The sequence below is a fragment of the Tinamus guttatus genome, unplaced genomic scaffold (assembly GCF_059628265.1).
Source record: "Tinamus guttatus ecotype Peru unplaced genomic scaffold, ASM5962826v1 Tinamus_guttatus_pri_ptg000497l, whole genome shotgun sequence".
Lineage (NCBI taxonomy): Eukaryota > Metazoa > Chordata > Aves > Tinamiformes > Tinamidae > Tinamus > Tinamus guttatus.
This window is the reverse complement of record NW_028289031.1, coordinates 1,514,017-1,527,515: the sequence shown is the minus strand read 5'-3', so window position 1 is coordinate 1,527,515 and position 13,499 is coordinate 1,514,017. Positions and strand designations below refer to the sequence as shown.

Below are 13,499 nucleotides of genomic sequence, written 5' to 3'. Positions count from 1 at the left end.
AATTATCAGTCATCTTGGTCATCATTTTATCTCTCATTTTGAACATGGGAAATTTCAGTCAACTTTCTTCTTGCTCGTTCCCATGCTACAAGCTTTTGGCAGGACAAACTCCCTTAATGACAGACTTGGTTCTGTTCCAGTGGATTATTAAAAAAAAAAATGTTCTGATGAAAAAAGCAGCTGTGTCTAAATAGCTACAAATCCAATCAGAAAATTTAAGGTTTTGGGCGTTTTTTTCCTCCTACAGTCCCTTATCAGGCAAATATAGACATACACGCAGACACTATTCAAAGCAGAGTTTAGCCCTGTGTTGTTGCTTAAGTTTCACAATCTGCCAAACACATTATTCTTGCTCTGTTTCTATGTCCAGTCTTATTCAAGATGCCAAATAGCTTAACTTTAACACTAGTTCCATGAGTTATACAGTCTTTTTTTTTTTAATGTGACCACCTATAACTTTAACAAAGATTTTTTTTTAATACTCGTCAACAATTTACTGCTAAAACAGTAAGGTGACTTATAAACTGTCAGTTATCTTTTTTCCATGTGCTAAATTATTGCTACATATTTTTGGAGCTCCTAACAACAGTGCTGGAGGAAGGACATGAAATGATGCTTAGAAATGTGATACACATTTTCATTTCACACTCCATCAGTTTTTACAACTAGAGCTCCATGAAATGTATGAGAATACTTGGCTAACAGCCATACCTACTGAGGTGTAAAATAAGGATCAGATACCTTTTTAAAAGGATTTTCTTTTTTTTTATATGACTAAATCAGATGTTGACCTTCTACTAAAATATACTGAAAATAATCAATACCTCTATTCCTCAATGAATTTTGAACCTCTGGACCCAATTTTGAACCTTCTTAACAAACATGCAATCAATGAATATTTTTAAAACAGCTTTGTAAATAGAATAAACAAACAGATTCATCCTTACACTAAACCAGGACCAAAATACATTCAACTATATAATTTCGTGTGTTAAATCTTTCCTTTCTAATAAGTTCCTTACGGATCTCACATCATGGAACAAGAAACAAGTTAATCATTGCCTTTACAGTCAGCAAAGTAAAGCTACAGCATCAGCAAAAAAAAAAATCTTTTAAATTCAGATTTCAATCTGTCAGAAAAGATTAAAGCTTCATGCATATATAAAAGGAAAACTATAAAATGATAACAGATACATAGCCTGGAATCATTATGCTTGGACAGTTGCTGTTTTAGGAGTGTAGTAAAGCAGAAAATATCTTTTACTCACCTCTGTTAAGCCAGAAACTTCTCCTTTTGCTAATGGTCTGGTGATAGATGCAGTGTAAACTCTGGCATCTGACACTGGCTGCCCCTTCATAAAATGTTTTCCAGCTTCATAAATATTCACTTCTACCATCTTACCCATTAACAGAGGATCCTTTGGCACAAGAACCTTTCAAATAAAGACACAGACAAAGATAGTTACTGAATAACACAGAAGGAATCAGTGTTTCCAACCAACCAGTGGCTCTCCGGGGGCTTCAGGGGTTAGGTGCCCCACTTGGAGGAAATCATTATGAAGGAATTCAACGTTTTTTTCCTCAGAGTCTCGAGGTGTTCGTGACTGTAGGAGTTTCCAGGTTTTAGGCTTCTGCTGAGCCTCCTGATAATCTTTTAAGACAAGGCAACAACTCTGGTTTATAGAGATGAGAAAACAGAGGCAAACTGGAACTAAGTGGCAAACATAAAGCCATGACCGTAATGCTGAGTTAGGATTACAGTGCAACTCAATTGCAGTTCTTTCCACGCAGATCTCTTTGGGCTAATTTAAATTAGGGAAATTAGGTAATTACCTATCACTAGGCCTGTGATCTCTGTAAATCTTGGTATCCTCATATTTGAAATGTTAGTAACAGCATTAAATAGAAAACCCCAAGGACACAGATGCGGATGATGATTACCACTTCAGAAGAAGGCAGAAATTAAGTGAAAATATCTGGGAGGTACTGTAAACAACCCAGCCGCCAGGCCAGGCTACATTCGAATGTTCACTGGGGGAAAAGAAAAAAAAAAAGAAAAAAGAAAGAAAGAAAGAAAAAAGAAAGAAAAGAACTACTTAGCAGTACATACTGCTTTTGTCAAGAAAACCCCCATGCCCAACTATGGATCTGGCAAAGTGTTCTTTGGTCAATGTTGCCTACTCTGTTCAATGAAGTAGTTTAAGCTGTATCACCAAAACCTCTGACAAATTTAAGTTTCATCTCCACCAGGAAATCTGCCAGTATATCTTTAGTGGTGTTTACTGGACAACCTTTTAAACATCAAAAAGCTTCAATGAAGAGAGAATTTTTTGTTAACAGAACACGACATCAGGACTCCGAACTTCCGTTTCTAAAGTATGATACTATATTTAGTCACTCCAGAGTGACTACTCCACTTTCGTCATATAATATTAGAGGCAATCACTTAGCACCCAGCCTTGTGCTTACCTGGGTGAGCAGAAGGATATTCCCAAATTGCCTTGCCAAACTTATCGCTTCCAGGGTTTTAGGGAAAAGATAAGCATTTGATAATGGAAAGCAACGTTTCCATCACAAAATTTAAAAATCCTACCTAAGTTATTATTTATCTTTACACAGAAAGACACAACATTTCTCCCAGGTAAGTCCAGATGGTGACACTTTTCTTGGAAAGGGCGTCTCTTTTTGTTCGCTTGCCTTTGCACTGTGGCACACTGTGCTGCTGAGGCAGCAGATCAGAAAGTGAAGACAAAGCCAAGAGAGGTTATTTTGTTCATTTTCCAGTACCTGCTCATAGAAACGATTGTGAGCGACATAGTAATTGGAATCAAAGGATTCTTCTGTTACCAGCACCCTCTGTCTCTCACCAACCTGGAAAACAAAGGAGAGATGTCTGAGAAGACAAAACCCACGGATCACAGTCTGAAGAGAACTGCACCCACAAACAGGCACACTTAGCAGAAACAAACACAGTGTCTTAGGAAATTCAGTGTCAGCAGGGGAATGGGGTGGAGAAAGTCTTGTTTCACTTTAAAACTGACGGAGAGAGAATACAGTTAAGGGCTAGAACTGCAGTACTGTAGTGCCTTAACGTGCAAAGCCAGTTCAGACCTGTAAATTGACTTTTATAAACACAATAACAGAAAGAAAAATGTTAGATGTGCACGTGTTTCATCACTGTTTAATCCAATTAATCAAAAAACTCCCTGTCAGCATCAGATTCTGCAACAAATCATAGTACAGGTTAAACTAAAATAGAATAAAAAACACGACAACAGTAAGCAGGTAGCAGTAACACTGCTAGAAACCATCAAACTAACCCATCTTAGCTTTTATTTTATATTTTATTTTATTTTTCCCTAAAGATACAACTACTATGCAGTAGGATAGGGTATCTTTTTATCCCATCTTAGTAATATCCTAAGCTGTACTCATGACATCACATTAATACCCACGCCAGCACAATCAACCCAGAAATTTCTACTGTATATTAAAAAGACTCAGTGGACAAGCAACTTTTAAACAACTCACAGACACAATAATATTAGCCTTCAGTATATTACTTACATGTCCCAACTTCTACGTGCATTAATACAGTTCAAAGAAGGCATCAATTTTATTTTACAATTCCATCAAACGAAAGAGTACAAGGAAAATCTGTGCCAGTTAGTTGCCATGTAGAATCTCTGTCAAAAAAATGAAATAATCTGCACTACACCTTTTATTTCACCCATTAGTGAGTTGTGTAATGAAGTTTAGCTCTTGATTTCTGCAAAGCTTGAAGGCATATTTAGCTCACATTTTCAGTCTGAACCCATCTCCAGTTGTTTCCTCTAAATGCACCCTGGATTTTTTCCAAGCTATTTGACAAATGTATTCTTCAAATTACAACTGTCTAGCGAGCTAAGTTAATTTACTGCTTTTATTACTGTCACTATCTCAAGAATCAACAACATGTTTTCATATTTTACGCCAGACTTTCAATATCGATGAACAAAAATTGAATTCAAGACCCCTCTTGGAAAAACTATATCCTAGAGGTGGCTGTTATGCAGAAGATTAAAGACTTTATCATAAGGTCCTCGTGAGTTAGCAAGGAGATGCAGATGAGATAAGGATGGCTTCAAGTAAAAAGCAGCAAAAGTAACATATGAGATTTTCATGATTTTCTCTGCATGTTAATGACTAAAGGAAGAAGAGGTAGAAATTAAGACAGCAACGTCACATGGAGAATCTCATATGGGACCTACTGCCCCTATCCACACATGTGGGATCTTTCCAAAGAAAGCCCTGGAGAATAGGGAGGGATGGGGAGCACGCAGGCCCTCTCCCAAGCTGCAGTTAAAATAAATTCCTGGGACCGCAACTGTGGGGTACACAGCAGAAGGGGCACAAACAGAACTAGCGACAAAATCCTCATAGTAAAAACCAAAAATATATATGTATGTACTGCACTCTTCTAAGAGGTGTTTAAGAGCATAATTAAAATGTATATCAAAGTTTCTCTGGGAAGCTTGTAATTACAATTAACAATTCACACAGTGTATTCAGATTTTACTAATGTAAATCCAGTGTAAACACCTACCATCCTCCTAAATGCTCAGGTAATTTTTTCTTTCAAGAAACAGCTATTCACTCCAAATCCCCAAAGGAGTTTTGCAAATGCGTGTCAAGAAGGTGCTGGAAATAAGTATGTCGGTAATAAGATTACAGGGAGCATTTCCCCCGAATGGAGAGGTTTGGTGTTTTCTGTGATGTTTCAGGCCATAGCTTTTAAAAACACAATCCATATGGCACTGCAGTGCTGCAACAGGAAGGCTGAGCAGTTGTGCAACGTTGTGACAAGGAGGAGCAGGAGGACATGTTAGTGCAGCAATACTCATCCTTGGGGAAACACGCTGTCTGGCCTGAAAAATCACCAAAGACAACCAGCTAGTCAGATCTCACATTATTTATCACTACCACAACGTAGCAAAACCAGCAGAAAGCAACACTAGGTCTGTAAGTCGTCCACAGTGGTCTAGTGGTTCCCTAGTTCTCTCTGGTCATCATATTCTCCCTCCTGCCTCCATCCTCTCCAGGAATCCCACCTGTGTGATACCCCAAGCTACCTGTGTTACCTTCATACTTTCAGATGACAGTGGAAAGGTATGTTATGGCATTAAAAAAAAATCGAGGGGAAGAGGAGAAGAACACCTATGTCTGATCATTTGATACACACAGTGGTCTCTTCAGATGCACATTGCCAATCTTTCTGATCTCTTTCTCCGTGAGTGCCGGGGCACAGACGGGTCTCCATGTCCCTGGAGGCTCCGCAGCAACTTCTGTGCTCGGAAGGTCTTGGGAAGGGGTAGAAAGCGGGAGGAATGAACTCACCACATCGCAGCCACCCTGTGGCACTGACATCAAGCACCAGAAGCACAAAGGAGCAGAGCAGCCTATTCCCAACCCCAGCACACGCACGTGGACACTCACACCTACCCCCAGGAGAACGGCTGTGCCCACCGCGATGGGCGCAGCGAGCCCCGCGCTGCTTCAGGGACTGGGCTTGTAGCGTTGGCCAAGGCCGGCCTCGCCGGCAAAGACCGTGTCGGGATATCTGAAGGCTCTTTCACCATCATGGCAGAAAAGGAAAGTTCTGTTTTATGTGTTAGGCCCCTGGGTATTTGTGATCTACCACACTAGCTGGCTACAAACATTTGTAAGACAGAAAAGAGTTATCTAGCTTGCCTGCATCCAAACAGAATTAAGAAGAACAGCAAGCGCGCAGAATGCAGCTTTGGTATTGAAATTTGTTCAAGAAGAGGAATATATGTCATCATTCCTGCAATTATTCCCCTGGGATCTCTAAGTGCCTAAGTTTCACCTCTCTGAGAAAGAATTTAAATATGCAGAAATCAAACACGATATCTAATAACAGTCATAATTATAATAACCTTTGATGATTTTTTTCAGGCATGTACCAGCAAAAGCAATTCAGTATCTTATTTTTATTCCTATTCTTTCATCTGCTTCCACAGGTATGCATGAGTTTTGAAGCTCAGGGAAGGGCAATTCCAACAAGGCTTTTAGGACAGAACAAAGTCAGTGCTGGCACCTTCGCTTTAGGTTTTCGTTCTTTTTGGAGGACAGCGTGAAAACAATGAGGAATGACACTGAAAGACTTGCCTCTCCCAACCCGAGACAAAGCTGCTGTGGAGGGTGTGCAAAGAGAGTTTGTTTTCACTGAAAATAACACAACAGGCACTACTAGTCCTATCACCTCCCAGACTGTAGGTAGTTTGCCAGGTAGTTTGTAAATCTCCTGATTTGTAACCTGCATTTATGAACGTGCATTTCATTTTTGTTATCCTACGGGAAATTTTGACCTGATAATTCTATAACTCAGATTCTCCTTTACTGAGCATCATAAAGTACTTTTTTTTTTTTTTTTTTTAGCTGGCTGGATTTCTAAAGTGAATAAATGCTAGAAAAGCATCAAACCTCTTTCTGGGCTTCAGTCAAAACAGGCTGGTTCTTTAGCTTTCCCTCACCCATCTCCTTTTTTTAAAAATACCCCAAAGCTGACTGAACCATGCACAACACCACCGGGCTGATGTTAAATTCTACAGTGCTACAACCCTCCAACTGACCCTATTTGCATGTTTTGACTGAACACAGCAATGTAAAATTTACTGTGGCCTACTATAATTATACTCTGATAACATATATTCATAATCTCTTTTTTAATAATGAGAACTCTAACCGTTCAAGATCAACTCATCACTTATTACGACAAAGCATGATTTTCCTCACTGTTTATAAATTATTCTTATCTCTTTCTACATCATATTTTGTATATAAAGAAGTGCTAGAAAAGAATAATATTAATTTTTAGGGTCCTGCAGCTTTTACATCATGCAAGCATTTATCAGATTAATGTTTACAACATGAGTCTGGCCCATTTTACACCTGAGGGAAGCAGCAAGAGCCTGACGCTTTTAGCAGTGCAGGGTGAGTGGTGGAACTTGCCACATAGATTTCCGAAATTCCTGCTTCCCCTTCCCAATTCCTGACTTCTGGGTAATGCTGCCTCAGTACTAGCATGAGAGTAATTAGTGAGGAAAAGAGAGCCCTGTTTCTCTTGCACAGATCTAGGTATGAATTACAAAGGAAACTGTTAAAAGATAGTGGATTATACTGGCCTCATCACGCAAACCAGATTTTTGTGCAATTAATCCAATGTGACTGTACTTTGCTATTTCATATCTGCTATGAGCTGGTGGTTTTTGCTTACTTAAAAGCATTCAGCAAAGAATGATCTTCAGTATGAAAGTACTTAGCATCTACTAGGCAACTCCAGAATACCAAGCAAAAGGTATCCAGCACTTATGAAGGTGTCTCATTTCAACCAATACAGGTGACTTTTTCAAATCGCCATTTATTATCCTGTCCATCTCTAAGCAGAACTTAAAGCAGGAATTTTATTTTAAAAGAACTACATGAAATACGTGATTTATAATATATAAACTGTTTCTGTGCTTTTTTTTTTTGTGCACTTCTGTTTCTGAACACAAGGTTCTGACATCCTGCTCTTTCCACAGCATCATTCAACGACTCGAGATGGACCCAGGCAACAGATGCCCGCAGGATAAACTCTTTCAACCCTTGGCCAGCCTGCCTCTAGGCCGTGCAAGCAGGAAGGATTAGGTATAAACTAAAGGCAGCCGGCTCTAATGCTGCATAATCTTCATAACAAGCAAAGGTGCTTCTGTCCTTCAGCAGTGGGCAATGCATCTCATCAAAACAACTATTTATTTGGTCCCCTCCTGAACTGGTGGGCGCATGGGCAGAGAAGGGGGAGCAGGCAGTGAGGGACGGGGGAGGCCTGGGCCTGCCTCTGCTTTCTTGGCCCCCTGCTCACGCTGCAGGGTAAACAGATCCTTTGTGCTGCTGTGCACCTGCCGCCGCCGGCTCCGCTCTGATTTGGTCCCCTGCTGTGAAAATGCAGCTTCTTCGAGCACATACAAGCCCTGCCATGCAGCTCAGAGGAAAATTACATCCAGAGATGTGAGCGCTGACCTAAAAACGACAACCGGTCCTCAAAGTATCTGATTCCTTTTAAATTCTCTAAGTTTTATGTTTTGCTTCTCTCTCTCCTATTCATTGCTCCGCTTGTCTAGAAAAAGGGTAATAAAAGTAGATTGTTGACAACTCTGTCACACTACCCCCCTGAATTATATTAACTGTGTACAGCATCATAAAAGGAAAATCAGTTTACAGAAATGGGAGCTAGATGCTGCCTCTCAACGCCATCCCTCCCACGTTCAGCTCTTTCTGCTGGAAACCCGGCCTTGAGCAGCAAAAGCCTGAGGTCAGGTAGCAGAACAGGCCTCCATGCTGGATCTGGCACAGCTTTGCTATGGGACTCTGGATATTGCTTCATCCTCTCTCAAACTCCATTTCCACATGTGCAAAATCTAATTCTAATATTTACACAACTCCCAGAGTAGTGACAAGAAAATCGGGGATGCTGCTATAGCAATATAAAATTTTATATGTAGAAGTGGTATTTGAAACTATCATGTTGCATGGACGCTTGAGCAAGTGCCTTAGCATAACACTGGCAAAAGCCACTTATTACAAGTTATCTAACAAACTGCATAAAACCACGTGCAACACACTGCAGACAAAGTCTGAATTAAATGATCTGTTCAACATAGAAAAGGGAAATATTTGGATAGGTAAAGTATTTTTAAGTTTCCTCCTCCTTGCATACCCATCCTGATTCACAAACCAAACCAAAAATTGGGCAAAAAGTCTGGCCTAGAGAAAACGTGACGTTTTAAACAAAGTGTAAGTATAGGAAACCAAGCATTAATGCTGATCTTCTGGGGGAGAAGATGGAGTTTAAAGGAATCCGTATCACACAGATTCCAGGCGCATTGCATAAACATGCACTGGGTGTTTTTTTAGCTATCCCATGGTAAAATGAGGCTACTGAGCTTAAAAAATATGGTGTTTTTTAGAAAATGATATCCTTTCCACTTCCTCTGTGAAATTATTTAAAATTACTTCAGATTGGCTGTTATTGTTGGAAGCAATTCCTTAAGATGCTCTGCATATTTCCAAGTGCTTTGAGCACAATCTGAAGTGGCAGTTGCTAAGGTAACAATATGCAATTCCTGCTTTAGTGATTTCTTTTAACAGCTGCAGAAACCCAGACAAGTAGTAGTTATAGGAGAATTTACAAATATTCATCTTGGTAAATACCGTATCAAATACCTTGTCCAGAGCTTGCAATAGAAAACTGTTGTTTTCTCAGGCTAGTCTTGTCTACCCTACCTAGAGAAATGACTGACGACAGAAGTCTTCAGCAGGGGCTCTTTTGAAAGGTTTCTGGTGTAGCACAGATTAATGTAATAAAGCTTTTCTGAATAGATTTGGCCTTATCAAAGGCTGGAAAAAATGATCAGCAAGGATAAAATGTCCGAACGCGGGTATCGCTTCAGTGCACCACAGGCAGAACAAGGCGTTGAGACCTCATAGACAGCAAAAAGCAGGAAAGACCGGGGAGTAGGTGAGTACCCTGTCTTGGGTACAAGACAGGTCTCAGTGGGAAAAAGGCATTGACTGAGCTCAACAGTCAGTACTGCAAGAACGGCAATCTTTAGCCTGATATTTCTGAACTAAATACATCAAAAAGACTCCTCCAAGAGATTGGGCTTCTTTCCATAACTTCAATGGGTTTTTTTTTTTTTTTGTATTTTGTATTTTTTTTTCTCTGTTCCTGCATCTAAAGCCAGTATTTCCCATTCATGTCACTTGAGAACAAAGGAAGAGCAGATGGGACAAAATGGAAAAACTAGAAGTCCAAAATGACTCCTCTCCCCAAATCCCCCAAAGGCAACTCCTGCCTAGAACGATCCACTAAAAGCTCTATCAATATATTTAAGAAAGCATAAATAAATAGCAGATAACTTTGCTAGATATTATTTTAGTAACTTAAAAATACAAAACGACAGCACTACCTGAAAGAGTTAAAAAAACCATGAATATGTATCAGCTTTCCTTTCAAAAGAATAATAAAATTCCTTTTGCATATACAAATCACAGCCTGCTGACACAAGCATCTGAACATGGTCCGAGGCTGATAAAGTTAATGAGGACAGGACAATGACATTATTTTATTTTGAAGATAGCCAATATATGATAAAAAGCTACACACTTCAGGGTTTGGGTTTTTTTTTTTTTCCTTCTATTTAGGGTAAGGCAAGGCACTAGAGAGACTGAAACTTCTAGTTGCACTACGCTGAATGACAGGAATATCATCAAGGGCTTACAGTGCAAACAAAGTGAACGAATCATTAAAGAGTGATAAATGTGATATGACTGAATATGTTGTTTTGCATTTAATATTCCCTACCATCAAACTAGCTGCCATGCATTTTAATATCCTTTAAAAGTATGTCAAATAGCTATTTGCATATAAAATAGTTAATGAAGAGGAGCATGTCTTCATTACTTGCTGGAATAATAATTCTGGCCAATTCTTTTATTATCCATTGAAGGAAGTTAATAGAGAACAGTTCAGTAAAATCATAAAACATATCATCTCTATTCTGTTATTCGAGAAAGAAGAAATAAAATGATAATGGACTAAGTCATTTTTCTAACATCTTGGTGTTTAAATTTACTTAACTCTCACGCCTACCCATACAGTTATCACAGAAATCTCAACAATTTGCTCTTGTATTGTTGTAAATGTCTCAGCATATTATTATTTATAAAGCTGCTAAAAGAAAAGAAAAAGTTATCTGAAATCAGAAGTAAATATGCCAAATCAAAGGCCTGGCTACTTTGTAAATAAGTTCACTTTAGCACACTGCATTCAATATTGTCTTTAGAAGTGTCCTTAGTTACAAAGACAATAAAATATACACTAAAAATTGGAAGGGATGAGGGAAGGGTTTCTCAAACCAAAATGCCAAATCCTAATTTGCAGTTTAATTTTTAGCACGGCAAAAAGAATAAGAAGATGTAATTTTTTAACTGGAAAGGCAATTCATTGTTGAGATGGATTCAACAAGGGACATGTTCTAATCTGTAATGCAGGTTTTAAAACTACAATTCTTTTTAACTAGTTGTATCAAAAAATATGGAAAATGACAACCTCTGGCCTGCAGCTCTGTAGGTTCACCACATCACTAATCAGACTGGATGGATATTAGGTTCTCACTCGGCAAGTTTCAAATTCCAATTCCAAACCCAGTATATTGGTTACATGACCAATAAAACAGAGTGGTTGGTACATTAAGCAATACCATAGCTTCACTTAACTCCTCCTGGTGCCAAGAATTTGTAAGCAGAAAAACAAGAACGAGTTTCTTCAGAGGAACAGACCTTTTTAGCTCTCTGTGTGGGTATTGTAAGAGAAACCAATAAAAACTAGATTGCAAAGTACATGAAAATAATAGTTCTAAGGATTTTTTACACATTGCTCAAGAGTGTTCAATAGTCAGGAAGGGAGTGGATCTATCTGGCTCTAAAGCCTTCCCCAACTTCCTTAAGAAGTGCACTAGTTGTGAAAAGGGCCTCCAGAATAAAAGATTTTCTTACACCTCTGGGAGAAAAGCATGCACTGGTAAACACAATTCGACTGAGCAAGTCTGCAAAGAAAAATAAAGGGAACTTATATTTATGGTCATTCTCTTTTGTAAGTAATCTGTACTTAATCGTAGTTAAGGTACAATACAAAATCAGAGCCATAGGAAACAAATTATGCCAGGCAGAAATCACTGTTACATTTCCATAGCTGCTACCAATATTGTATTCTAATTTCTCAATACCTGACACATAAATGTTCCAGAAGTAGAAGGAAATACTTGATACATGCATTTGTTTTTGCTGTTTGCATTCATTCAATCTTGGATCCCATCAGGAGGTCTGTGGTATGAGGTGTTTTATCTTCCTACCCCTTCCTTTCTACTCTTCTGCTTTTCCTTTTTTTCAGAGTACTATTTTGCCATATCCGATAAGTACATAAAAGAAAATCCAAATAATACTAAACAGTAATTCCCTGCACCCACCCCTACTACCAAGAAAAAAACTCATTAGCAACCTTAGATTAATAAACTCAGGGAGCAGGGGAGGTTTTCTCCTCCCACCTACATCTCAACGAGTTACCCAGCTCCTAAATGTATTATATTCCTCTACCACATCTGGGCTAAGGTGATTGCTCTTTTTATTTTTCTTTTTATTTTGCTCTGCTCTCGAAGGGACACTACTAATACACTGCACAGGTGCAAGGAGAAGCAAAAAAGACTGTCCTAGTTCCATCCATACGGAGCTGTTCCAAGCGATGCTAGGTTTTCCCTTTTCACACCTCTCTGCTACATGCCCATAAAGGCAATAGGACACTAAGCAGCTCGTTTTCAAAGGCACAAGGCTAGTAACTAGCTGTAATTTGCCTTTTAAACAACTGAGATTTGCCATGAAACGGGCCAGTCCGAAGACTTTTTAATCACTTTCACAGTTCAGCAACTAACTATGAAATTTCTGAAGCTGTGCATCATAATCAGCCAGTTGCCACTGGTATTTTATCTATCCACATGAAAAGCTACAGGAAGAGCAAAACCTAATTTCTCTAAGGTGAACACATCGAAACAGGCATGCCAGACAGGAGAAAAGAATAACACTATTCGGATTTCACGTAGTGTTTCCAAACAGATCGTGGCCTGGCATAATAGCTCTGTGGGGCTGTGCTCATGTAGGCTTACTATAGGGCAACCAGAAAAGAATGCCAAAAGCCCATCACAGGTCCAGAGTTTTGTCAGAAATCACTAAAAAAAGAAAAAGGGAATGAAACCTTCTGTTTCTAAATAAGAAGGCTACAGTTGTAAGCAATTTTAAGATGCTTTTGTTATGTTAAGGACAAGATAGAAATAGCACGACAGTTCAGTTTCACATCACAATATATACATCAGACCTTTACAAAAACTCATTATTTTGATTAGTTGTAACTAATATAAGATTTTATCTGGTATCTCCTGCATCTAGCTAGCTCTACATGTAACTGTGCTGGAGTCCCTCTGACTTTTCTTGATAAAATGGCAAAAATGGGTGGCACTCACATTCCTAATGTCCTAGAAAGATGACAGGGATTAGGATAAATACAGTGATATGTGATGAAAAATTACGCACAAATTTAATTTGTAACTACTGGAAAAATCTGTTTAAATCTTCATAATTGCAGAACTCTGAAAAAAAGGGCAACAGGCCAATACATTTTTTTTTCCTCTTGATATTTCTCTAGTGTTTTTTTAAGTTACTCCATTTTTTCATCAACAGTTGCCGAATCCTGGAAGACACATTTTCTTCTTATTTATGCTTGGACAAAGTTGCTATTCTCAGAACTGAGATTCTGATTCAAGATTTTAGGATGCAGTTGCATTACAAGCACAGCACACTGCAGACTTGCTTAGTGGCTGGAGCCAAGTGACGACAATAACAATAAAGCA

At 38.8% G+C, this 13,499-nt stretch overlaps 1 protein-coding gene across 2 annotated transcripts in view; it reads right to left on the bottom strand.

Annotated features, from left to right (window-relative positions):
• CDKAL1 (CDKAL1 threonylcarbamoyladenosine tRNA methylthiotransferase) overlaps positions 1–13,499 on the bottom strand; it is a 362,497-nt gene that overhangs the window by 21,147 nt on the left and 327,851 nt on the right. For both annotated transcript variants that reach the window (XM_088533392.1, XM_088533393.1), the window contains 2 exons: positions 2,788–2,871; positions 1,269–1,433 (listed from right to left, as the gene is read on the bottom strand). In XM_088533392.1, the coding sequence (XP_088389518.1) occupies positions 1,269–1,433; positions 2,788–2,871 (249 nt within the window). The remainder of the gene's footprint in view (positions 1–1,268; positions 1,434–2,787; positions 2,872–13,499) is intronic.